Raw genomic sequence first — 27,175 nt, 5'->3', positions numbered from 1 at the left:
AAATGGCTTATGGCAAGTCCTCCATAGTTTTAAATGTTTTTCGATTACCTACCCTAGAATGTTCCTTGAGGGTTGCTGTCATTTACAGCCCCTGCAAGCCCTTTGAATATTAAGTGCCGGTAAGCACAGTTTTTTTTTTTTTTAACATCTTTATTGGAGTATAATTGCTTTACAATTGTGTTAGTTTCTGCTGTATCACAAAGTGAATCAGTTATACGTATACCTATATCCCCATACCCCCTCCCTCTTGCGTCTCCCTTCGACCCCCTCCAACCCACCCCTCTAGGTTTTCACAGAGCATAGAGCTGATCTCCCTGAAGTACTGGTTTTTAAGTTGTTGTTCAAGGAGTTGTACACTAGGCGGCAGCACTTCTTCAGGCCCAAGTCTGGTTCCTGGGCAATCAGAGCCATAGAAAAAGTCCTGTTTCTGGGTTAGATATTACAGTGGAATGTGCCAGAAGAAACAGCTAAGGGCTGGCGTCTCATTGCTGCTTCCCCCTTACCCTTCAGCCCCAGGAAAATCCAACCCCTGCCCACACGACAATGCTGAGGGTACTGTCGTATGTAGGTGGGGGGATTCCGAGGAAGGAGGCTGCCTCTGGGAACCCAGCACCAGGAGACTTGGAGACCTGGTGACTTATCAAAGCTCTTACAGCTGTAAGGTCCACCGGGCTTTGGGTGCACTCGGCTTGGTTGAGCTGTACGATGGCCCACCTGGATCTGGAGATGGTGGTCCCATCCCCAGGTAACCTGGCTCTGCAGGTGCAAGGGGGGCTGATTTGCTGGCCCATCCTCCCTAGGCCCCTCAGCTCCGCCACAGTCCAGCCTTGGGACACAAGGCTGCTCAGGCTGCAGGGATGTGACACCAGCCCAAGTCACCGAGGCCTGTGGGGAATATCGTTGGGGTTTATTTTGTGTGTGTGTGTGTGTGTGTGTGTGTGTGTGTTTTCTCCACACATTGTTCTTTATCCATTCATCCGTCGGTGGACACTTAGGTTGTTTACATATCTTGGGTACTGTAAGTGATGCTGCAGTAGATAAGAGGATGTAGATACCTCTTTGAATTAGTATTTTTCTGTTCTGCAGATAAACACCCGGAAGCGGATTTAGTGAGTCCTATGTTAGCTCTGTTTTTAAATTTTTTGAGGAACCTCTGTGTTTTCCGTAGTGGGTGCAGAAATTTACATTCCCAGCAATAGTCTACATGTGTTCCATTCCCATCCTCCCCAACACATTTCTTTTGTTAACGGCCACTATAACAGTTGTAAAGTGATATCTCATTACTGTCTTGTTTGTATTGGAAAACTTCACAGATTTTCCTGAGCACTCTGTACCTGTTTTGGATGTATACTTCCTGTCATTATAAGCCCACTCTCATGCTGTTATATTCCAGACTCTCCACATCCTCCAAGCCTCTCAAATAATTCCTTTACTCTCTAGCGCTCAGGAAGTTTAATTGACTCTAATTAATTTAGAAGTGTTCGTTGCCTCATTCACTGCGCACCTCGGTCAAGGAGCAAAAAAGCACAGGCTTCAGTTTTCCCATACTTAACAGTGGGGTGGAGAGCAAGGGGCGTGGTTCAACTTCGCTGGCGGAACTACCAGAGTCGTCAAAACGTCGCAAAATTACCCAGCCTCGCCTGGCCGGTTTTTCGTGCGCCTGCGCAGAATCCGCCGCTGGCCTGCGCTTGGGGATTCCCTTCCGTGCCCTCGAAGACTTGGCGCTCCTCCGTGGTCCGTCTGCCTTTCTTTCGTTTTAGGCGTCGACGCAGGCGCGGCTGTTGAGCGCCGAGCAGTCGATGGAGATGGTGGCCTCGACCGCTTGAGGGGTCGTGGAGGCCCCGAGCTCGGGTCGGAGAACTGGACAGGCCTTCGCGGCTGTGGGACCGGGAAAGGTACACGGGGCTGGGCGTGCCTGCGGGGCTCTTGTCAGAAACCGGGCGGGCGGGCCGTGCGGGCGTGGGATCCGTGTGTGGTGGGTGTGACGTGCGTGGTGGGCGCTGGGGCTCTCGGGCCGCGCGTCTCGCTCGTGTGCCCGGGGTGTTTTTACTCCGTGGTTGCTTGGGGTTGTGTGAGCTCTGTAGCGTTACGCGGCTGGGGCGGCGGGGGGCTGTCTCCCAGGAGCGTTTTCTGGGTCTTCTGTGGAGGTTTAGGCGTTTGGCTTCGGGGTTTGTGTGGTGCCTATATGAAGTTGTCGTGTGTGCTTTGTGGGGATGAGCCTTTTCACCCACCGCACTGTGGGTGCGGTGATGCGGCGCGTGCACGTCACGTTGAGTTACGTGGAGGGTGGTCGGGCGGCCGGGGGATGTGTGGTAGCTGCGGCGTGTGGCCGGCAGCTCTCACGCTAGACGTGGAGTTGCAGGAGATGTGGGTTTTATTTGGACTTTGGACGTGATTTAGGGTGCGAGGGTCTCGCATATGTTGTGGACGTGGGGCCTGGCTTGGTGGTTTGTGGTGGGTATTTGGTATATGATTGTAGGGCTCGTCCGTTCATTCATTTATTCACCCTTGGAGCGTTGTTGAGATTTTCGGTGTTTTGTGCCGGGCACTGACCCGGGGAGTGTGGTGTTGGGAACGAGGACGTGGCTTCTGCTCTCAAACAGCTTACAGGCTGTTGGATTAAGTCGCTTTGTGTACCTGTGATTACAAATTGAGATAAATGCTATGAGGAGAGGTGCAGGGCTGCCCGATGGGAGAATGCGTCAAGCAAGAAATTCTCGAGGAAGTGAGGGTGTCTTGAGATATGGGGAGTGTGTGTTGGTAGCGTGAGTGCGTGGGAAGGAAGGGGGCTCGGGTGAACCCCTGGCTGGGAGGGGCCGGGAGCTGCTTTATCAGCGACGGTCTGGAAAAGGGGCTGAGATCTGAATGTATATAACCATTGGGCTTTTTAGCTAGAGGAAGAAAACAGGGACCTCGTGTTTCATTTGTTTATTTCCTGGGTCACTGCCACTCTTCAGCTTTGAGGGCTTAGGCAGTTCCTCCTCCGTGGCCCTGTTAGCAGGTCCATCCACAGCTCAAAGATGATGGTCATACATTCTCCCTGACTCTGTACTGTGGTTTGTGGCCTCAGGTTCTTGGGGAGAAATTTCTCTGCTTTTGTGGATTGGTTTTGTCTGCATTTCCCTATGGCTATGCATCTTTCTGAGGTGACATTGGAAGTGACTTTGCCGTGGCCTGATAAAACTGAAAATGTAACTTATTAAGCCCTGAATTGTATAAGCATCAGCTTCTTTTATTTTTGAAGCAGTGAGAACGTTAGGCTTGCTGGTTTATAAAGTCTAGTAAGTTTATTGGAGAAAAAGTACCCTACAAACGTAAGACACAGAATAGATTTTTCTTTTTGATCACTACGTTTCTAATGCTCCTCCTTAGACTGAAGCTGGAATTTTGTTTGATTTGGTTTGGTTTGATTTTTAGCGCAGGTGCTATCCCTTTTATATCAGTGCCTTTTTGACAGAGGTGCAAGAGCTCCATATATGTAGTTGAATAAATGGTCAAGGTAAAGAGAGTCAAATAAAAATTTGTGCTTGTTGATAACTATTTCAGACATTTCCCCAGCGGCTAAAGTGGAATACAGATTATGAAGCTAGATCATTGGAATGAATGTTAGTGAATTGCCTTGGTATTGTGTTTACTGTTGAAGTTGTATTTTCCTTTCTTCAAGAATCTGTGCTTTCCCTTTCACTGAGTTGCCATTGTCCAGTGATGTTCTCATATCTTAGAAAGTTTTGTGTTTTGGTCTAAGGATTCGAGAAAGCAGTTTGTGTTCTCAAACTTGCACTGAAAAATGTTAAGTACCCTTCCTGAACTGTGAAAAGGACAAGGAAAATTCTCAATTGCTGCTAATTTGCCTGAATTGGTTTCCCCCCGCTTCTTTCCTTTCTTAGGACTCCTACTCCAGAGAGGATACCTCATCCAGGGCCGTGATGCCACTTCCCCATCACTTGTGTGCTGCTTGGTTAAGCTAATGCTGCGGATCCCTTGTCTCTTGTGGAGGAATCAAGCTGACTCTTGGCATGAGGACCCTGCCTTGCGGGGGTTGAGAGTGACACTGCCATGGCTTCTCTGGATGACCCAGGGGAAGTGAGGGAGGGCTTCCTCTGCCCTTTGTGCCTGAAGGACCTGCAGTCTTTCTATCAGCTGCAGTCACATTATGAGGAAGAGCACTCTGGGGAAGACCGTGATGTCAAAGGGCAAATTAAAAGTAAGAGACAGGGACTCTCTGCTTATCTCATTCTGTCACTGGGAGCTTTAACTCGTGGGATGGTTTTCATCAGCTACCATGTTGCCACTGTAATATGATAAACAATACGAAATTAATAATAATAATAGAGAACATATTTCTAGTGCTTTCCATGTGCCAGGCATTATTCAAAATCTTCCCAGTGTATTAACTTCATTTAATTCTCACGATAACTATGTGACTATGAGCCCATCTTACTGATGAGGATACCAGACACAGAGAGATTAGACACAGAGATAACTTGCCTGAAGCTGCAAAGTGAGGTAGAGCCCGGCTTTGAACCTAGTAAGTGTAATTACTGTCCTCTGCTGTCTCTTGCTAGAATGTTTGAATTACCTAACTGCCAGCCTAAGAGGGTTTGGGGTGGAATTCCTTTCCTTTGCTCTGTAAGTGGAGGCACATTGTACACCCATTTACCTGTCACAAATTCAGGCCTTCCTGCCATCCTTCCTTCTTCAACTAGACCTTGTCCTCTGCAGCACAGGAAAAGGAAGATTATGGTTGAAATATAAGGAGTTAAACCCAAAAAGTTAAAACTTGGTTTTTGAGCTTCCAAGGACCCTCAGGTCCTGGAGGTTTGCAGAAAGAATTTTTCAGATTTTTGCTATACAGATTATTCATTTCCCGAACTTTAGATTCTAACCCCTAAGTATGATGCTGGTGCTCTGGAAATCACTTTCCTAGTGATTCAGTTAATAGCTGGCCACATTTCTGAAGGCAATGAGATTAAAAAGGTCTATTGCTGTATTCACAATTCTTTGTTGGGTGGGAGAGAAAGGAATGATCCATGTATTCCTAAGCGGACTCTGGTCTCCACACGTGTGAGTCACATGCCCCTTGTAATCAAAGTCTCACTCCATGTCTCACTTTTCAGTTCAGAAAAAAAGAGTTGTTGAAAGTATTAACATTTATAACTTCTGTCAAAAATATGACAAAGTCAAACATTTTCAAAATCCTGAAGGCTGCAGTGGACTAGGTGGCTTCTGGCTATAGAGGCTGGAGCAGAGTCATAACTCTGAGGAGACCCAAAAGGAAAAAAAAAGAGAAATGTATGTTCTTTCACATACATTGTTATTTCATTTGACTCTCCCAACAACCCTGCAGGAAGGTGTTGGTCTCATTTTATAGAGAAAAAGTGAGGCTCAGAGATGTGGAGTGACTTATCCAAGGTCAGATAGGAATTGATGGAGGTAGGCCTTGACCCCATGTCTTCCATCACCTCTAAGCCTAATGCTCCTCTTTGTGCGTGGCATCACTGATGAGGTGAGGCCCTGTATTCCAGTCACAGCATGCACTGCAGCTGGAAAACTAGCAAACGAAGGGACTGATTGTCTAAGGGTCCTTTGGATAACTGAAGGGCCTCCATGATTTTCAGTGAGCATCTAGTCTTAGTGCCAGCTCAACTGAGTCATATACCGTGATATCACTAAAACCTTGATGCCGGTGGGTGGAGAGATTAGAGAATGTCCTCACATTCCTGTGATGACTGCCCTTGTATTAGGGGAAAAATGTGTAAGATTATCGAGGGAATAACAGATATAGGACCTTCTGCTGCTGACTGAATTGAAGTGAGGGTTGATCCTGAGTAGTAGCTGGAGAGAGACCGGGAGTTATCAAATTTAGTTTCTCTTTTCTGTCAGTGTCTGTTTCTCTCTGCTTTTCTGTTTCTGCCTCCTTTGAGAGACAGTGAATTTCCTGCTCCTTTGGCTGTGAGGGGAAGACAGGCAAAATGAATAAGGCACCTAGATTTTAGTCCCCTTTTCTTTCATGTAGCTCATAATCACAAAGTCAAGAAGTCAAGACTTGGGCTTTCTTTTCACTAATGAAAAGGAGAAACCTGGTACTGAGTTGAAGAAATGCTTTGGGCCGATCAGATACTGGAAACTACCTCTTCAAGTGGAGTTCTTTCCTCCTACCTCTGCTTCCTTTACTTGGCTTGTTTTGGGCTCTTGGAAAACCTGGGACTGGAAATAACTCTCAAAGATGTTAGCTAAGGGGCCGGGCTGCAAGCACTAAAGCCCGCTTTTATTAGGAAGGGCATTTCTAATTCTCTGTTTAGTGTCCGTTACAATGGAAGGCTGCAAGAAGGTCCTTCTTTGGTTGGCTCAAGCTTTGGTTCTAACTCTAGCATAATCTCTTAAAACTAGCCTCACCATCCCTGACAAGGGCAGGTTATGGGCTACTTTCTCTCCTAACTCACAGTATCTCACATCAGAGGGAAACTATTTATGTATATAGCCCATTGTCTTCCTGGTGCCTTCACTAGGCTTATTTATAGCTACCTTCTGTTATAAAAAAGCCATCCAAACCTTTCAGGAAGGATTCAGTGTCTAGTGCATTTTGTGTCTAGGACATTTGCCTTATCTGAGATGCATTTTTTTTAACAAAGCCTTTTCAGGACACAAGGGCTGTCAGTTGAATTTAACTTTCCTCATTTTCTCTGTTCCTCTTAATCAGCCTCTTTTTTAGGAAGCTTGAAATTTGGGAGACACTCTGGTGTTCATTAAGATTCTGATTCCATTTGTCTTGCTGGAATTTGGGAGGCAAGACCCAAGGCTAGGGAATGACTTACCGGGGGATAGACTGTACTATCCATAATGTCCTCGGGACTCCCCTGGTGGCGCAGTGTTTAAGAATCCACCTGCCAATGCAGGGGACATGGGTTCGAGCCCTGGTCCGGGAAGATCCCACGTGCGGTGGAGCAACTAAGCCCGAGCACCACAATTACTGAGCCTGAGCCCTAGAGCCTGCAAGCCACAACTACTGAGCCTGCGTGCCACAACTACTGAGCCTGCGTGCCACAACTACTGAGCCTACGTGCCTAGAGTCGGTGCTCCGCAACAAGAGAAGCCACCACAATGAGAAGCCCGTGCACCGCAATGAAGAGTAGCCCTAGCTCGCCGCAACTAGAGGAAGCCCGAGCACAGCAATGAAGACCCACTGCAGCCAAATAACAAATAAATAAATAAAAACATAATGTCCTCATATTCCTGCTATTTAGCTCTCTCTCTTTACCTTTCGAGCTCTTGACTTGGTGTTTTTGTCCTCATAGAAGCACATAGTTCCTCTTGTGTACTTCCTTGGCCCCGAGCTGTTACAGTCCTTGAATTTCTTTAATTTTGTCTGAAGTAGTCTCTTTTATATTTTATGGCCCTAGGATTTTAGACTAGAGTTAATCATAATAATACTGCTGAAATCACAGTCTGCGGCTTTCTTATGGGACCCCAGACCCAAGAGTTCCCTTCCGTACTACATATCTAAAGTACAGATCTTTGAATTCAAGAATCTCTAGTTCAGAACCAACTTACTGGTACAGTTTGCTGATGTTCCTCAGCCTGCAGTTGAGTCTCTCCTTAACTTTATAATTGATTTAAGCAACAAGATCCCTGTGATGTATATGGGCTGGAGGATGGAATTGGACCAGTAAATGGGATTGTGACAGTGATTCTAGAAGTTTTCCTCCTTCCCCCATACTACTTATGTCCTCAGAAAATGAAAGAACCCTGATACAGGAGAAGCCATGAAATGCATTGGGACCCTGTTGATAGGTGAAATCTAAGTGCTTTTCCTATAGGACCTTGACTCTCTACTGGGTTATCTTCGTGGATTCATATGTTGTTTGTTCCATTTTTCAAGGTCTTGTCCAGAAGGCTAGGAAAGCAAAGAACAGGCTGTTGAAACGAGAAGGAGATGACCGAGCTGAATCAGGGACCCAAGGATATGAGTCTTTCAGCTATGGAGGGGTTGATCCTTACATGTGGGAACCCCAGGAGCTTGGTAAGAAATTCTTTTCATTCGTTCATTCATTCAGCAAATGTTTATTGAACATCTATATGTTTTAAGAGTTGGCTGAAGAGACACCAGTAAATCAGAATGGTTGTAAGCTTCTGAACCTTGTGTTCTAGTGGGGGGAGAAAATGGACAAGAATGAGCTGGGCCTCTGCTTTGTGTTAGGCACTGCATTAAATGCTTAAACTCTCGTTTAATCCTTACTGAACTCCATGGGGACCTCCCAGGGTCAGACAGCTAGGAAACTGCAGAACTGGGGTAGGGATCCAGGTCTTTGACATCAGCCCAGGTGCAGTCCATTGACTGGGCTGTCTCTTCTTGTGTAGACATTGATTACCTCCCTACTGAGAAGCACTGGTTCATGCAACTTAATTTTCTGAAGCATGTAATTGTGTTATCATCTGCTTCCTTTCAAAATTACCATCTTTTCGGGATGATGAAAATGTTCTAAAATTTATTTTGGTGATGGTTGCACAACCCTGTCAATATACTAAAAACCATTGAATTTGTATGCTTTAAATGGTGAATTGTATGTATTTGAATGATAACTCAGTAAAGCTTTTACCAAAAAGATCATGCCACATGGAGTTGAACTAGCTAATCTTACATGTCCTTTAACTGTTGAATGATAGTGATCATTAATATAGTATTTTCTATCCATGCGATGGGTAAATAATGATTCTTTCGTAGTAGTTTATTATACTTTGTTTTGTTTTGGGGCTGCTCTGCATGGCATGTGGGATCTTAGTTCCCCAACCAGGGATCGAACCCATGCCCCCTGCATTGGAAGTGTGGAGTCTTAACCATTGGACTGCCAGGGAAGTCCCATAGTACTTTATTATACTTTGATACTCATTATCTTGTTCACCTTTCACAAAAGCCTTGTGAGGTAGAAAGGGTAGTGATGCTCATTCCATTTATAGATGAGAACACAGGCTCTAAGAAGGGAAGTGATATTTACCCTGGGGTCATCTACCAAATAGTGCTGCTGCAGGATGTGTCTTTTATTTTAGTTTTTAAATAAATTTATTTATTTTATTTACTTTTATTTTTGGCTGTGTTGGGTCTTCATTGTCGCGCACAGGCTTTCTCTAGTCGCAGCGAGCAGGGCTACTCTTCCTGTGGTGCACGGGCTTCTCATTGCAGTGGCTTCTCTTGTTGCGGAGCACGGGTTCTAGGCGTGCGGGCTCAGTAGCTGTGGCTCGCGGGCTCTAGAGCGCAGCCTCAGTAGTTGTGGCGCACGGGCTTAGTTGCTCTGCAGAATGTGGGATCTTCCCAGACCAGGGATCAAACCCGTGTCCCCTGCCTTGGCAGGACGATTCTTAACCACTGCACCACCAGGGAATCCCAGAATGTGTCTTTTTGGAAGAGGAAAGTCCTAGAATTACACTATCCAATATGATAGCTACTAACTGTATGTGGCTATTTAAATAAATCAAAGTTAAATAAAATTAAAAGTCAGTTCCACAACCACACATTAGCCACATTTTAAGTGCTCAGTCTCCATGTGTGGCTAGGGGCTACCATGTTGTAGAGTGGAAACATTTTATTTTCATTATGGCAGGAGAAAAATGGCTTAAAAATAAGATTATATGCATATATTTATTAGTTACATATGAAAGACAGAAACATGAAGGAGACTTTTCAAGCATATGAATTATTAGCTTTTTGATAGCTTATTTCATGATTGCCAGTGTTAAATTATCAAGGTGATTTACTGATTAACTTACCTGTTTCAGCAACTGAAGGAAGTCACAAATTACAAAAGGTCACGTGAATGGCAAATTTTAAAAGTTAACGTGTATTGTCACTCCTAAAAATTCGAAACTAAAATTTAATTAGGTGTTAAAGTTGATTAGGGAAGAAGAAAAGCGTGGATGCTTAAGAGTGTAGCATAAAGATCTAGATATGGTAAAGCAGCAGTCCCCAACCTTTTTGGCACCAGGGACCAGTTTCAAGGAAGACAGTTTTTCCATGGACGATGGTGGAGGGTGGATGGTTCAGGTGGTAATGTGAGCGATGGGGAGCGATGGGGAGCTGCAGATGAAGGTTTGCTCGCTCTCTTGCCTTCCACTCACCTCCTGCTGTATGGCATGGGTTGGGGACCCCTGTGGTAAAGTACCTAAATGAATAGGCCATCATTGGGTGGAAGAAATGAAATGAGTGCTGGGAGGGTTGAGGGGGCAGGGCCGGCTTTCAGAAGAGGTGAGATTGAGCAGGTTATATTTCAGATGCACTGAGACAACAGGCTACTTGGTTCCATTTGTGTGAGGAGGTTTGTCCTGGGTCTTGGCTGCTGGACTGAGAAGTTACCAGTTTAACTAGCCCCCTCCAAGGGCATCTATTAGCGTTTACATTTGGGGGCTATTTTGAGAAGGATTGTTTTTATTCTGATGAAAAACTATATTGTACCAGCTTTGAAAAGTACAGAAAAGTATGAGATGTTTAAAAATTGCCCATAATGTTACTGCTTTTTTATTTAACAAAAATTCATGTGCCAGGCAGTATTCTAAGGATTTTATAAATTTTAACTTCTGTAGTCCTGATAACAGCCCTGTGGAGTAGGTACTACTGTTTTCCCCATTTTATAGCTGAGTACTCCAAGTTACAGAGAGGTTAAGGAACTTGTCCAAGGTCACACAGTGTGTGGCAGAATTGAAACTTGAGCACAGGCTGGCCCCAGAGTTCAACCTCTGTCCTTAAGGTCTTTCCTATCATACTTTGTGGCCCCAAGGTGACCACAGTTAACATTTTAGCAAATTTCCTTCCATTTGCTTTTCTAGTTTTTTAATTTTTAATAAGACTCTAATGGACTTCCCTGGCAGTCCAGTGGTTAAGACTCCACGCTCCCAACATAGGGGGCCCAGGTTCAATCCCTGGTTGGGGAACTAAGATCCCACATACTGCATGGTGTGGCCAATAGATAGATAGATAGATAAATAAATAGATAAATATAATAAAATCCTAGAATGTTTGAAATTCAAGGTAGAGAGGCTCCCTCAGGAAAACGACAAGTCGTTTATGTCACCACCTCCCCTCCTAGGTGCTGTGAGAAGCCATCTTTCCGACTTCAAAAAACACCGAGCTGCCAGAATTGACCACTATGTCGTTGAAGTCAATAAATTAATAATCAGGTTAGAGAAGGTAAATCTTTTGTTTTAAAACACTTTTTTTCTGCAAGTATAAATCTTCTGGGGGGAGAATTACATTTCTGTAGCATGTGTCTTGTATATTGTGTATATCCAATGCTGGCAAGGAAGCACCCCACCTAGAGCTGTGCTGAGGACGTGGTGGATGGTTCTAGCCTGGGCTGGCTTTACTGAAGGTGGTGGCCCAGGTTGATGACTGGCCACATATCCCGCTTCCCTTTTTCTTCCTATGAAGGCCACTTGGCTGCTGGACAGCCTTTCTGCCTTTAGATCCTTTCCTCGTTTGGGTGTCCCAGGGACAATCACGCAGTGAGGCATAGTGTGTGATACCATGTGATGGCAAACAGAGAGGCTAGTAACCAGGCGTGTGAGGAGTACCCTGCCAGGGCCAGTGTGCAGTGTGGGAACCTCTCGTCCTGTGGTTGGTTTAAGAGTGTGTCTTCAATACCACGATCGCTCTGTTTACTTTAACCCTGGAAATGCTTGTTGTGTATAAGCTGGGTTGTGTGGTGGGCATGGCAGCAACCACAGGGGTTCAATTCTTTATGTGTACTTCGTAGGGCAGAAATATGTGACCACTTTCATTGTCCAGGAGGACTGTGGCGAATCGGGGGGTTCCCATTGCTTTCAGTAGCCACCCCACCGTGCGCTTGCCTACCCCTGGTTACTGCTTAAGCGGGTAACTGACAATAAAGAGATTGGAATGGGTCATGCGAAGGGAGGTACCTTCTGGATGCAAAGCTAATACTGTATCCCCCACAAAGTTGTTTTTGTGACATTTTGGGTTTGGAGACGACAGATAAGACTTGAGCAATGCTGGTGTGCTCATTCCCACTTGATGCTTCTGCCTGTAGAAAGTGTATACACCACCAGATTAATTCCTTCTGGCACTTTTTTCTCCTTGTCAGCTCACTGCATTTGACAGAACAAATACTGAGTCTGCGAAGATCCGAGGTAACTCTAGAACTTTGCTCACATTCCTTCTATTCTTTATCTTTCTTCTTGACCAGATCTCCTTTTTAAAATGGCCTACATTTATGTTTGTTTGGTTTTTGTTTTGTTCTTCCCAAAGCAATAGAAAAGTCCGTGGTGCCTTGGGTCAACGACCAGGATGTCCCCTTCTGTCCAGACTGTGGGAATAAGTTCAGCATCCGCAACCGCCGCCACCACTGCCGCCTCTGTGGGTCTATTATGTGCAAGAAGTGTATGGAGCTCATCAGCCTTCCCTTGGCAAGTAGGTGATGGGGAGGCGGGCCCTGGACCCTGATCTCCTTTTGAGACTAACTTGTTTACTAATTACCACTGGGTGATTTGGGGGACTTTTTAAAAAAATTAATGGCCCATGGGATCTTCATTCATTTACTTGTTTATTCCTTGAAGCCCATTACAGCCTAGACCCTGTGTTAGGGACCAGTGATTCAATGGTCTGTAACAGAGGTTGGCAAACTTTTCCCATAAAAGATCAGGTAGTAAATATTTCAGGCTTTGTGGGCCACATACGGTCTCTGTCACATTTCTTCTTCTGTTTTAAACAACCTTTTTGAAGTGTAGAAACCATATGTAGCTTGAGGGTCATACAAAAACAGGCTGGACTTGGCTTGCAGGTTGTTGTTTGCCCATGTCTGGTCTATAAGCATCAGCCATTCCTTCAGGGAGTCCAGCACCCAGCAGGGGAGACACAGTGACAAACAAGTGCTTTATAAAGAGGCAAGTATGATGAGAGAATTTGTGTCAGGCACATGGGAGAGTTGACGGAATCTTTTTTTTAAAAATAAATTTATTTATTTATTTATTTTTGGCTGTGTTGGGTCTTCATTGCTGCCAGCGGGCTTTCTCTAATTGCGGTGAGCGGGGGCTACTCTTCGTTGTGGTGCGCAGGCTTTTTTCATTGTGGTGGCTTCTCTTGTTAGGGAGCATGGGCTCTAGGCGTGTGGGCTTCAGTAGTTCTGGTGAGCGGGCTCAGTAGTTGTGGCTCGCGGGCTCTAGAGTGCAGGCTCAGTAGTGGTGGCGCACGGGCTTAGTTGCTCCGCGGCATGTGGGATCTTCCTGGACCAGGGCTTGAACCCGTATCTCCTGCATTGGCAGGTGGATTCTTAACCACTGCGCCACCAGGGAAGTCCCGAGTTGATGGAATCTTTGTCAGCTCTGCTTGAAGTGGCAGGTGAGGCTTTGAGAGGAGACTGTAGGAGGTGGTCTTAAAACGAGCAGCGGGCTAGTCCTTTCCTTTGAGCAAAGAGTCACAGACAGCTCACCGTCATATAGAATAGGCTGTAATGTCGTAATATGAGAGCCACTGAGTGCTGCTGAGGCCGCTGCAGAGGCTGAAGAAGAGTGAGAGTGTGGGTGCTCAGGGTCAGGAGGTGACGTTTGAGAGCAGCCTTGAAACACAACTGGGACTGCAGAGAGGTGGGGCAGGCAGGCATCCTGGGGAGAGTGAAGAGCTGGTGCTTAGGCGTGGGATGTGGAAGGGCCTGGGGAAGGTTAGTAGATGAGCAGGTACAGTAGTTGGGGGTGTGAAACACTGCTTGAGAATGTGGGAATGAGGCTGTAAAGGTTAGATGGAACACAGTGTCCCAGTGGTCCAGAACATTGAACCTCAGCTGGTTAAAGGTTGCGAAAGATGATCTCATGGGGTTTTGGCTAATTCTGGGACTTTTGGGGTGATTTTGCAACCCTGGAGAGTTCTGCTGACCTGCATGTACCGTTGGCTGCAGGATGTCTGGATAACATGGGACAGAAGCAGATGCTTCCTCTGTCGAGCTCTGATGTCCAGCGGGCTCGCATTACCTTGATACTTCCCCTTTCTCCCTGAGGCGACTCCCTGTCTTACCTGAGACTTTATAAGCTATGTTTTGGGGACACTCTTCACCTTCCTTCTTTTGAGCTAATTAACTGACATTTACTGGGCAGCTGCTATGAGGTGGCCCTGTTGGAAAAAATATAGGGCTGCAGCTATGAATAAGACAGTTTCTACCCTCAGAATCACAGATTCCTAGGGCAGCTCTGGGGTGTACATAGAGCTATCACTACAGGGAAAAGTGGGAAGTGCTCCACAAGGGGTGATGTAGTAGAAACTGATAGAAAGGCAGATTGTTTTTGCCTCAAGGAATTGCGGGGGGGGCTTCCGGGAGGATGTGCCATTTGAGCTGAGCTTTGGAAGGGGTAGGAGTCGGGCGTTTGGGCATGGGGGAAGGCCGTGGAGGGTAGCCCAGGGAGAGCCTGGGTTGTGTCTCAGGCACGGGGCAGGGCAGTAGGTGGTAAGGCCGGGTTAGGGGTGGGCTTCAGAGCCTCAGAGACAGACTGTCGTAGGCTGCCTGGCTCTTTGGCAGCTGCACTGGGCATCCATCCCACCTCAGAGCCTGAGCCCGGAAGGCAGAGGTGTGGGTGCTTCTCGCCTGTGGGCAGAGCCTGCTCTTGTGCCACCCCCACCGTTGGACTCCACTGCTGTTGTGGCTGGTGGGGTGATTGGAGGCTGTGGGCTCACTGCTGCCTGTCCTGTGTTGTGCTTTACAGACAAGCTCACCAGTGCCAGCAAGGACTCCCTGAGCACTCATACCAGCCCCAGCCAGTCACCCAACAGTGTCCACGGCTCCCGCCGGGCCAGTATCAGCAGCGTGAGCAGCGTGAGCTCTGTCCTGGACGAGAAAGATGACGACCGGATCCGCTGCTGTACACACTGCAAGGACACACTACTCAAGAGAGAGCAGCAGATCGATGAGAAGGAGCACACCCCTGACATCGTGAAGCTCTACGAGGTGATTCGTGTGTGGCCTTGAGTCTGATTCGAGAGATCTGGCTGTTGGTTATATACATGCCTGCAGATTTTGGAGAATGCTTTGGGAAGTCATTCCCTTGAATCATTTTTAGTTTTTGCCAAAGGGCACTAGCTAGGGCCCTGGGTGAGTCGCAGAGTCACTGGGTATGTTGCAACAAACTTGTTCCCTCACCCTTTCATGCCCACTTGACAGCGGGGTGGGGGGGTGGTTAGGGGCTTCTGTGGCCCAGGGGCAGGAGGAGGAAGGGTGGTTGCCATGCGGTGTGGACAAGTTCTGTGGGTGGGCAGGAGCTGGAGCTGGTGGTGAAGAGTGGGCTGGAAGAGTCCTGCCACACTCACTTGGGAGTTTGAGAAACTGCCCGGAGGCTTAGAGCTTCCTCTTTTAAGTCCATTCAAATGCCTCAGCTCTCATTACCACCAGCAACCCTGGAATGCCTTCAGTAGATGCTGCTTTAAAGGAGCAGAGTGTGGTGCCAGAAGCTGGGATTTAGAGTCAGACTGGGTGTGAGCCTGGCTCGGCCTCCTAATGGCCAGGTGAGGCCTGCAAGATGAGAAGGATGAGCCAGGTTGGGGTTGGGCAGGGAGGTGGTAGGAAACGGGGAGAAGGAAACCCGCCCAGGCATCAGAAGCAGTTTGTGCAAAACTGAGCAGAGGAGGGGTGTATCCTTTTTTTTTTTTTTTTTAATAGATTTTATTTATTTATTTTTGGCTGCGTTGGGCTTCATTGCTGTGCGTGGGCTTTCTCTAGTTGCGGCTAGCAGGGGTTACTCTTCGTTGTGGTGCGTGGGTTTCTCATTGCGGTGGCTTCTCTTGTTGCGGAGCATGGGCTCTAGGCACGCGGTTTTCAGTAGTTGTGGCACGTGGGCTTCAGTAGTTGTGGCTCGCAGGCTCTGAGCTCAGGCTAAGTAGTTGTGGAGCACGGGCTTAGTTGCTCCGCGGCATGTGGGATCTTCCTGGGCCAGGGCTCGAACCCATGTCCCCTGCATTGGCAGGCGGATGTTTAACCACTGCGCCACCAGGGAAGCCCCAAGGAGGGATGTGTTTTTGTCTGATGATCACTGAATGGTCACTGGTAGCAGTTCTGTAGGTCACAGTGGCTGTATTTCTGAAACCACCATGAAAATACTCAGGCTACTAGAAATGGTGTTAATTAAACCCTTGCTGAGCTGCAGATGTAGCCATTGTCCATCCTTTATGTGGAGCTCATGATCTGACAACTCATTTTTGTAAATAGCTGCCACGCTTTTGGCTTCCTTCTTTTTTGAAGTGAGCCCTGGCAGTGCCTTGTGCTGCTATCTGGCATCACCTGGCAGATACAGGACATAGCAACTAATTTCTTTTCTCTACCTTGGTAAACTCAGATGACTTGTGTCCTGGAAGGCCTTGCTCCTCTCAGAAACATCCGGTCAAACATCCGGGCTTCCCTGGTGGCACAGTGGTTAAGAATCTGCCTGCCAGTGCAGGGAACACGGGTTCGAGCCCTGGTCTGGGAAGATCCCACATGCCGCGGAGCAACTAAGCTCGTGCTCCACAACTACTGAGCCTGGGCTCTAGAGCCTGCGAGCCACAACTACTGAGCCCGCGTGCCGCAACTACTGAAGCCTGTGTGCCTAGAGCCCATGCTCCGCAACAAGAGAAGCCACCGCAATGAGAAGCCCGCGCACTGCAACGAAGAGTAGCCCCCGCTCGCCGCAACTAGAGAAAGCCCGCGCACAGCAACAAAGACCCAACGCAGCCAAAAATAAATAAATTTATTAAAAAAAAAAAGTTCACCCTCGCTTTCTTTCCTTCCTGCAAGCTTTTCTTGTAGAGTAGGTCTAAATCAGGAAATTGATAACAACAAACAACACAAAACAGAGCTAAAAACCACTCTCTGCACTTTTTTCATTTTATAAAACTGCACATTTTAAATACATCTGTTGATTCAACATAACCTCTGGGTAGGCTTTTCTGTACCTTGAGAGCACAACTCACCTCTTCTTTTTTGTTCTTAGAAATTACGACTTTGCATGGAGAAAGTTGACCAAAAAGCTCCTGAATACATCAGGATGGCAGCATCATTAAAGTAAGCTATTCCTCTCTGTTTTACTAATTTAGTGGTGACTGTTTTCTGGCATTTTAGGTCAATTCTTTAGTAGGTGAAAATGAAATTCCTAACTCTGCCCAGGCTTTTCTTCTGCCACTGACTGCAGAGAATCTTCGTCATATCTGTATTTCTTTGGGCTGCATGTTACAGTCCTGTGTAGTCATGTTCAGTCATGTGACCCCAGCTTTTCTGATTGAGCGGGTTTAGGAAGGGCCTTGGACGATAAGCACCACTGCCAAGTGCAGCATCCGGAGGTGAGCAAGGGCACTGTGCCTCATGCTTGTGCCTGGGTAGATGCCATTCAGGGTGACACTGAGGTGTCAGGGCTGAGAGCAGACATTTCCTTTAGGTCAGGGGTTGGCAGACTTCGGCCCTCGGGCCGCATCTAGTGTGCCATCTCTTTTAAAATTAAGATTTAATTCACACACCATAAAATTCACCCTTTTAAAGTGTACAGTTCAGTGGTTTTGGTACAACCATCACATCACATTTAGTACAACATTCACAAAATTGTACACCCATCAGCACTGTCTTCATTCTGAAACACTTTCATCATCCTAGTAAGAAACCCCATACCCGTTAGCAGTCCCTGCTCCATCTCCCTTTCTCTGGCAACCACTAGTCTGCTTTCTGTCTATGGATTTGCCCAGTTTGGATATTTCATGTAGATAGAATCATAGATATATGATCTTTTGTGTCTGGCTTTTTTCACATAATGTAAAGTTTTCAAGATTCATCCCTGTTGTAGCATGTGTCAGTGCATCATTCCTTTTGTGTGAAGGCACCGTGTGGGTAGACCACATTTTGTTTATCCATTAGTCCCTTGGTGAACATTTGAGTTTTTCCACTTTTGGCTATTGGGAATAATGCTTCTATCAATATTCATGTATAGGTGTTTTGTGGACATATACTTTTATTTCTCTTGGGTATATACCTAGGAGTGGAGTTCTTGGGTCATATGGTAACTCTGTGTTTAACTTTTTGAGGAATTGCCAGACAGTTTTCCAAAATGACTGCACCATTTTACATTCCCATCAGCGGTGTATGAGACTTTGAATTTCTCCACATTCTTGCCCACACTTATTTCAACATTATAAATTCAATGTTATTGGGACACAGCCATGCCTGTTTGTTTGATTACTGTAGCTGATTTTGCACTACAGCAGCAGAATTGAATAGTTGCAACAGAGACTGTATGGGCCGCCATAGCCAGGGGGGAGCTACTGTTGCTAAGCATGTTTCCAGGTGTCTAACTCTTACGCCTCCAAAGACCAGTTCTGAAGTGCTTTAAGTAAGTGCCTTTCAGTCTGTCACTCATTCACTCAGTGGATATTTAGCAAGCACGAGTTACGTGCCAAGTGCTGTTCTGGGTGCTGGGGCTGCAGCAGTGGACAGTGGAGACAGCTTCATTATCATGGGAGTGCAGACCGTAATCAAGTGAACAAGTAACGCACATGATAATAATGCCAGGCATGATAGGTGCTCCGAGGAGATTATAGTTGGTTGATGTGACTGAGACCAGGGCAGTGATTTCGGATTTGGGCCAACCCTGTTATTTTCCACATGACTTGGCGTTATCAAGACAAAGTGCAAGTCTTTTTAGTTCTGATCTGATGTTCTTTTTGCAAACTGTGCAGTTAGAGATGATGAAACAACTTTATTGAATCTGCAGATTACAGCACACACCAAGATTTTTCCAGCTAGGCCTGCCTTATAGATGGAAAACAGGTAAACACAGCAGTTCTTTCTGTTTATTTAACTTAAATTGCTGTTGCCTCAGGAAGAGAGTTGAGTGGCCATTGCTGAGGCTGGATTAATAGCTTGGAGATCATTTGAAATGTTTCTCTTCACAGTAAACATTGTTTAAGCTTGTCCCATGTGCTAGTTACTAGGGGTATAAAAATGAAAAGCCATGATCACTGCACTTGGAGTTCAGCAGTCTGGTGGGAATGGCAGACTAGTAAAGGAACAATTCTAAGACCACATGATAACTGTTGCTGTTCCTCTGAGACTGGGGTTAAGCCACCTCTGGCCTTCCCTGATGTCCCATCCTCCACCCTGGGCAGAGTTACTCCCTCTCACCTCCTTCCTTGAGTTGGAGTCCAAGTGATTTTCTCACACAGGGAGCAATTGTTCGTGAGACCTGGGAGCATGGGGCAACTGACAGTGCCACGTGGGCCGTGGCTTGGATTCCTTGGTCAGCTTTCCTATCATTCCTCCGCTCCCTGGGTAGTCTTTGAGTGAGAAAAGAAAGTGCCTTCTCCTCTTACGTGGTCTGACCAACTCATTTAGTAAACCACTTCAACTGTCTTACTAGATGCACTGAAATTGTTCACGGAAAGTAGGCTGAAGTAGATTCAGTCACATTTATTTTGGCAATGAGCTTAGGAGCTGGTCCTCAAAGACCTCGGCACTAGTGTGTCCCTATGGTGTCTGCAAATTAAAAGCAGTTTCTAGTTGATTAGCACTTATATTTTGAAAAGGAATGAGCACTGCAATATATGCAAGAGTCTGAAATGCCATTTGGAGAGAATTAACTGTCTACCCCTCTGTGAGTCCTTTTACACCACACTGTCCGTTCAGTGCGATGACATTTAGATCAAACATCTCTGTGATTTCTCCCTAGTGCTGGAGAGACAACCTACAGTCTGGAACATGCCAATGACCTTCGAGTGGAAGTGCAGAAAGTGTATGAGCTAATAGACGCTTTAAGGTAAGGTCTGTTAGGTGATGTCTTACGTGCTGCCTTGAGTGGAGGAGGTGCTTTGTTAATGAGTGGTGGGCGGCCAGCAGACCTGAGCTTACCCAGTCCTGGTGATAGTGGGAGTGTGTGAGGAGGAGGCTGAGGGAGTTGCCAGCTCTGGCACTCAGTGCATCTCAGTAACTTTCGGTTAAGGATTTCTATTGTTCATTATTATTAAAGGAATAGGAGTTGATTGACACCAGCTGTGTGCCAGTCACTGACTACTTCCACACAGAGTAGCTCCTTTATTATACCATGGTTACCCTGTGAGGTAGAGATTAACATCCCCATTTTATAGGTGAGAGAATGCACCACAGCTAGAAGAAGGACTGGAGCCCAGATGGAAACACAGATTCTTTTCTTCAAGTTGACTGCTGCCTTGGTTTTTTTTTGGCCGCGCTGTGCAGCTTGTGGGATCTTAGTTCCCTGACCAGGGATCGAACTGAGGCCCATGGCAGTGAAAGCGCCAAGTCTTAACCACTGGACCACCAGGGGAGTCCCAGTCGCTGCTTTTTTTTTTTTTTTTTAGTCGCTGCTTTTTAACTGTGGATTGGCTGTTGGGGTTACATCAGCCCTTTGCAGTGTAGGAAGTACTGTGACTCAGAGATGCAGAACTCTTGTCCATCTGTACGTGCAGGGCTAGCTACGTGGTTTAGGGTCTGCTGCAAAATGAAAATTCAGGTCCCTTGTTCAAAATTAAGGATTGTAAGACAGTGATAGCAGAATATGAAACCAAGCACAGGGCCCTTCTGCTGTGCTGGTCACTCACCCACGACGCTGGCCCTGCACCAGTGGTCAGTGCCTCGATGGCTGAGTGTTTGTCGTTCACCCTGTGCTTGTTTGGGGTCTTGGGTACAGCCAAAGGGTAAGAAATGGGCTTTGCCTGCAAGGACATTTCAGTGGAGTCTCTAACCCATTTCTCTACACATGTTGCTGGCATGCAAGCCTGGTGACTCGGGACTTTTCACCCATGTTTCTGAGGCTGGCAGTGCCTGTTACAGTGATGTATTTGTTCCAATTCAGTAAGAAGATCTTAACCTTAGACTTGAAGCAGGACCCTCCACCACATCCAAACACTTTACGGCTACAGAGGATGATCAGATACTCAGCTACGCTTTTTGTGCAGGTAAAGCCATCCTGGGGTGGCAGAAACGCCGCACTCGCCTCCCCTGCTCTTCTACCACTCTGAAGGCAGATTGGGCCAATGGCTTGTTTATTTTCTGTTTGTACATTTATTACTTTTTAAGGTTATAAATGTGTCAGTCACACCTAGAGAAAAATCTGGATGTCAAAGAAAAGTAAATATTCCTTTTAGTCCTATGTCCTTAACACCATCCTGCCTCATTCTGATATATTTTCTTTTTTATTCCATTTGCACTGGTTATATAAAGTAGTTACATATGCTACTTATAGTAACTTATATAAGTAGCATATTTGCAAGTTTAGGCCTTCTTATTGCTGAATTTTATATCATAAGCCCTTTTTTTTTTTTTTGGTGGCGCCACACGGCATGCAGGATTTCTAGTTCCCCGACCAGGGATCGAACCCATGCCCTCCGCAGTGGAAACACCAAGTCTTAATGACTGTAGTGCCAGGGAAGTCCCATGAGAACTTTTTTATGTGGTCCTCAAACAGCTCTTGTTTGAATGACTACAGAATAGTGCTCTGTGTACACTATCCTTTAACTATTCCCCTTTCACTGGGCATTTGATAGATTCCCATTTTTTGCTGTTGAGGATTGCCTGATGGACATACTTGCACATAGCATTTCCTCCTTGGGATAAGCTCCTACGGGACTCTTCCTGGGCCATTGGTTTGGAGGAAACAGGTGACAAGGGCGCTCTAGACGTAGGTGGTTGGATCTAAGTTGTTTCTACCTCAGAAAGCCCTTGTGAGAGTCACAGTCAATCCCCTGTGGGGCTCCTGACAGAGATCTAAGCGTCCTGTTGGGTTAGTTTCCCAACATCGTAATGCAGAGAATGAGGCCCTTCCTGCTTTTGATTAGTGGCTGTATTCCACAGTCATTTGATGAGTGCCTGCTGAGTCCCAGGCAGTGTTCTAGGTGCTGGGTATCCTGCCATGAGTAAAGACAGACATTCCTGTTCTCATAAAGCTTGTATTCTAGAGAGGGGAATAGAAAAGAAACAACTAAAAAGTATAGCTTAAGAGGGTGGAGAGTGCTGTGGAGAAACGTAAAGAGCGTGGGGTTGGGGCTTTGACGGAGGCTTACGGATGTAGACAGGGAGGGCAGGAAAAGGCCCCACTGAGAGGGCAAATAACTGGGATGTCTGGTGTTGATCATTTCATCAGGAAAAGGCTGGCCTATTTGGAAGTTGGCTCTGCTCCGATTTCAGCGTTAGGTCCTTCCCTGCTCTGCTCATTAACGTGATTGTCCGAGAGTGGGGTAGTTTAGCTTAAGTGGGCTCTCACTAGAGGGCTTCACGTTCACTTTTTCTCCTAAAAGGGTTTAAGTGTAAAATTGCCTGTGACCCCCTACAGGAAAAGTTGCTTGGTTTGATGTCACTGCCAACCAAAGAACAGTTTGAGGAACTGAAAAAGAAAAGGAAGCAGGAAGTGGAGAGGAAGAAGATCCTGGAGAGACGGGTGAGTGAAGCTCAGGGATGCTGGCGTCCTGGCTTCTTCCCTGCGGCTCCCTTGAGCGCAGAGGCTTCCTCAGGCTCCCAGGAGGTCCTGTGAGGTTGTCGTTAAGTCAGAACCTCTCACTCTCTCTAGTTTGCATTCTCCTTCTGTTCTGTTTCTGGCCTCTCTCATCTTCAGAGGTCAGGGTAATTATTTTTCTCTCCAGGTCCTATTTTTCTTTCAGAGGTTCTACTGATTTTCTCCTGTCCAGAATACCATAGAGACTGGCAATCCTCCCCCTGGTACAAGCTGCAGAGGACCCAGACACCAGGGAGTTCTTTCTAGAACACTTTGGAATATGCAGTATTAAACAGAATAATATGTGTATTTAAGATTGTGTGAGGTTCTAGTGTAGATGAATGGTAATAGACCTCAGAGATTTAAGACAGGTACGTGGCCAGTGAATCTAAGATTGAGAAAAGCTTATCCCTTACCTTACTGTTATTTGGTATTTTAATTTTGAAAATCAGGGTGTGTCCCTCCTTCCCTTCTGATAAAAAAGCCTGATTTGATTTTAGCAGTTGGATATCGTAGTCCTGAGGTGGAGAATTGGAGTCTCACTGACACAGGGATAGCGGGACCGCAGAGGGTGGCTGGCGGTGTGGCTGTTGGCCTGGTGACCGTGTTTCTTCTCTTTGGCTTTGGTGTCTCCCCAGGCTGCCCTGGAATCCCAGCGAAGGCTTGAGGAAAGGCGCAGTGACCTGGTGTCTCATGCGACCAACGGGGAGGTGGTGTCCCTTCGCGGGGGCCATGCCCCGTTGAGAAAGGCTGAGGGCTGGCTCCCGCTCTCTGGAGGTCAAGGGCAGGTCGAAGACTCGGACCCACTCCTCCAGCAGATCCACAACATCACATCCTTTATCAGGCAGGCTAAGGCCGCGGGCCGGATGGATGAAGTGCGTACGCTGCAGGAGAACCTGCGCCAACTGCAGGACGAGTATGACCAGCAGCAGACAGAGAAGGCCATTGAGTTGTCCCGGAGGCAGGCCGAGGAGGAGGACCTGCAGCGGGAACAGCTGCAGATGCTGAGGGAACGCGAGCGGGAACGAGAACGGGAGCAGTTCCAGGTGGCATCTCTGCACACGCGGACTCGGTCCCTGGACTTCCGAGAAATCAGGCCTTTTCAGTTGGAGCCAGGCAGAGAGCCTCGCAACCACCTTGCTCATGCCTTGGATCTGGGCTGTTCCCCAGCTCAGAGCAGTGCGGCACCCAAGACCCCTTCACCCAGCTCGGCTCTCGAGCCCATCAGACTGTGGTCTGGGCCCCCAGCCCTTGGCCAGGAATTCTTCCCCCAGAGCACCACGTCGCAGCACAATGAGGTGCCCTCCCTAAATCCCTTTGATGAGGAAGACCTCTCCAGCCCTGCAGCAGAGGGCACGGCCAGCCCTCCTGCTGCAGAGCCTCCTCTCGGCCCTCCAGCCTGTGTCCTCAAGGAGTACAATCCTTTTGAGGAGGAGGAGGAAGAGGAGGCAGTGGCAGGGAATCCCTTCACTAGCCCAGACAGCCCAGCCCCCAGCCCCTTTGACGAGGAAGATGGGCATCCCCCTCAGAGACCCTCAGGACCTCCTGTTCCTGGCAGCCCCTTTGAGGAGGCCCCCTGTACTAACCCGTTTGAGATGGACAGTGAGAGCGGGCAGGAGGGCGAGGAGCCCATAGAGGAGGAGCTCCTCCTCCAGCAGATCGACAACATCAAGGCGTACATCTTCGATGCCAAGCAGTGCGGCCGCCTGGACGAGGTGGAGGTGCTGACGGAGAACCTGAGGGAGCTGAAGCACACCCTGGCCAAACAGAAGAGGGGCGCCGACTGACCATGATGGGCAGGGCGCCTTTGGGGCCTGGCAGGAGCCAGGGGAGCAGGAGGGAGGGCTGCTGGAGTTGATGGACAAGGAGGAAGGGCGAGATTTAAGCTGCACGCAGGTCAGCGGGGGAGGAATCTGCTGTTTCGTGCTGTGCACTTGGAGCTTTTTCCATGATAGTTGAATAATAAAATGGGAACTAGAACAGGAAGAATCAGCATGCATTTGCTGTTTTTCCTGTTTTTTTTTTTTTTTTTTTTATAATTGGGTTTTCCCTTTAGAAGGGAATTTAAAACTTCACTGCCGAGATATAACTAAGCGCAGTTCTGTTGGGCCCTGGGCAGAAATGGCTACTGTGTACCTCTTGCAGCCATTTGCTCCTGCCTGGTGTTTGGTCATTATGCAGTATTATAGGGCAGCCTTATATAGGGCCCTTCCTTTAGCCAAGACAGACAAGATAGAGTCCTGTAAATTTTACTCGGCTCTGGAGGAAGTCTGTCCCCATTAGGGTATTATGTTGCTTTTACCTGGGACTTCCACTGCTCTACTGGGCACATTCTGCCTGTACAATGGAAGGGGAAGGTCTTGCTATGAAGGCAGTATTTAAGACCCAGGAAAGCCCAGCACCTCTTCTTAAGAGTGGGTAATGGTGGTGAGGTTTCACCGGGGTCTGTTTCCCTCTTTGACTTCTTGTTTGTCTCTTTCAGGAAGTTAAACTCCCAGTGCAGGGGTATCACTGTGAGTCTGATCGTGAACTTTTTACAAAACAGGAGTGGGTAACTTTTTGGTTGATGGAGGTGGTATAATTTGGGAGAAGAGTCTCTATCCAAGTGTGGCTCTGTGGAACTGAATGACCGCTGGGACAATTGTCTGTCCCCAGAGAAAGCTTCCTCTAGAGCTTTGGCAAAATAACTCTGAGCTGGGCTTTTTCAGACTTTTTCATAGTTTAGGAATTGGTGACCAGGAAGCTCTTGTGGAACATTGTCAGAAGAGTTAAAGCTCCCCTGAGTCAGAAGGTCAATTAAAATAACTTCCAAGGCTAGTTGATGAGCCTTCTTCCCTTTTGGTTCATCTTGTGCTGACCGTGGACACTGGTGAGATATTTTTTTACCAATGTTTAGTATTAAGAAACTGAAATGGGGAATTCCCTGATGGTTCAGTGGTTAGGACTCGGCGCTTTCATTGCTGACGGCACGGGTTCAATCCCTGATCAAGGAACTAAGATCCTGCACAGTGCACCGTGTAGCTGGGGAAAAAAAAAAAAGAAACTGAAATGTTTGAAAGAGGCACAACCCAGGATCATTTTGGTAGAATCGCAGTACTTGAACTCTTCACCAATTAAGGGCAAAAAGGGAAATTGTTAATTTAGCTCTGGTGCTTAGGTTTACAGGAACATAACCCTTAACTGACATCTGCCATCTTGATACCCAAGTGTGCTCAGCTCTGGGTAGAGTTCCTGCAATTATGCTTGTTAACTACTGAACAATAACTGACCACTAGTCACTTTATACCCCTTAACTAACTCTGGGTCATACTCTCAATGGTTAATGGTGTGAGAGTTGAAATTCACTTTGTTACATTCTGGGACGACCTCTCTTGATCTTGGGAAGGTCTGAAAAACATTGTGGTGTAAAGGTAATCTGTTTTTCTATTGACACTATTCACATTTCTTTAGCACCTGCTGGATCTTTGGGCTGAATGAGGGGGTCCTGTATGGGGATGTGGGAATGGGGAGTGGGTGGGTGGAGGGTGTGTGGAGGACCCCTCGAGTCTGGGTTCTCTTCACAAAGGAATGTGAGTGGGTTTGAGGTCAGCCAGTTACCAACCTTGCTGATTGTCATGGTTTTGGGAAGTTGGCCGTCAGGCATATAAAATGTTGCCCGGTACAGGCATTTTTTCTTCCTCAGGGTCATTGCCCTTCATGCTGTTACTCTGGAGGGATTTATGGATGGCTGCATGCTCCTCCCTGCTCAGTCTGTCTTTTCTCTTTGACTGAAGAGAAGGAAGCTCTCTGTGCCGAAAAGCAGGTAGTTCCAAAAGCTAAATGCTGGTCTCCCTCATGATTACTTTTCTAATGAGAATATATCTCTTTTAGTTAGCTGGTGGTTTCAATTAAGACTAGTTTCCAAACATACCCTTTCTCTGAAATCAATTGCAGGTGGCAATGTATAAGTAACTAAGAGCATTGAGAGCCACTAATATAAGAAACATGTTTTTAAGCTAAAAAAAAGAAATTTTTTAACTGAATATACTAAATCAAACTAAAACCCTCTGATGTGATTGAATTCTTCCACGGCTGTATGTTTCCATTTAATTCTTCCATGGCTATATTCTCCTATAATCACAGACATGACCGGAGTTAGAATTCTCTATCCCTCGGAATTCACACGGGCACAAAGTTGGATTTACAGGGATGGGTTAACGTCAGGGAAGAGATGGCCTATGAATTGCAACCACAACTTCAGGTTTTTGCCTCGTGTGAATAGTTTCCCCGTCCTGCAGTCCTTCATCGCAAACAGCTCCATCTCATCAGAAAATGGGCAAGTCCTTGATACGGCGTTGGCAGATGTCCCTAGACACAGATCATGTATGCAAGAGACTTTGGGGATTCAGGCATCAAATGAAGCTGGCTTTTCCCTGTTATGCCTTGTCTGTATTTTCCCTTGTCTAATACACTAAGGACGCTTACTCGTTATGCTTGCTGCTCAATGTGTCTCTTCTGTTCAGATACTAAAATGTACCTGAATCAATCAAGAGCCACGTGGTAGGTTGGACGTTGGCATAGGTGATGGGACTCAGGGTGAGAAGCTGGTCTCTTTACCAGGTCACAGACTGTGGTAGTAGATTATGCTGGTCATCTGACAGTGACAGACAGTTTGAAGGTCATTGATTTGCATGCACTACTCTGAGGCCTTGTATTGGAACCTTTTTTAAAAAAATAAAATAACATGTTAGTG

At 46.8% G+C, this 27,175-nt stretch overlaps 1 protein-coding gene and 1 long non-coding RNA gene across 3 annotated transcripts in view; both read left to right on the top strand.

Moving 5' to 3' along the window:
• Positions 1-27,175, top strand: part of LOC125965624 (uncharacterized) — a 189,486-nt gene that overhangs the window by 79,533 nt on the left and 82,778 nt on the right. The gene's annotated exons all lie outside the window — the stretch shown is intronic.
• On the top strand, positions 1,465-27,175 carry RBSN (rabenosyn, RAB effector). Of its 2 annotated transcripts, XM_004284311.3 has the most exons (12): positions 1,467-1,895; positions 3,888-4,204; positions 7,880-8,020; positions 11,076-11,176; positions 12,090-12,135; positions 12,254-12,415; positions 14,695-14,936; positions 16,951-17,021; positions 19,669-19,755; positions 20,809-20,911; positions 22,285-22,389; positions 23,082-27,175. In XM_004284311.3, the coding sequence occupies exons 2-12, from the start codon at positions 4,057-4,059 to the stop codon at positions 24,228-24,230; spliced, it is 2,355 nt and encodes a 784-aa protein (XP_004284359.1). In that variant the 5' UTR covers positions 1,467-1,895; positions 3,888-4,056; the 3' UTR covers positions 24,231-27,175. The 2 variants fall into 2 exon arrangements, with proteins under 2 accessions (XP_049571978.1, XP_004284359.1); XM_049716021.1 differs by lacking the exons at positions 11,076-11,176; positions 12,090-12,135 and having other exon boundaries at positions 1,465-1,895.

The sequence above is a fragment of the Orcinus orca genome, chromosome 10 (genome assembly GCF_937001465.1).
Source record: "Orcinus orca chromosome 10, mOrcOrc1.1, whole genome shotgun sequence".
Taxonomy (NCBI): domain Eukaryota; kingdom Metazoa; phylum Chordata; class Mammalia; order Artiodactyla; family Delphinidae; genus Orcinus; species Orcinus orca.
This window is presented reverse-complemented; position numbering and strand designations above follow the sequence as displayed.

Coding starts and splice junctions, on each gene's coding strand:
- RBSN (XM_004284311.3), top strand. CDS start 4,057: ATGGCTTCTCTGGATGACCCAGGGGAAGTGAGGGAGGGCTTCCTCTGC. Junction 4,205..7,879: donor TGTCAAAGGGCAAATTAAAA/GTAAGAGACAGG, acceptor CCATTTTTCAAG/GTCTTGTCCAGAAGGCTAGG. Junction 20,912..22,284: donor CAGCTACGCTTTTTGTGCAG/GTAAAGCCATCC, acceptor GACCCCCTACAG/GAAAAGTTGCTTGGTTTGAT.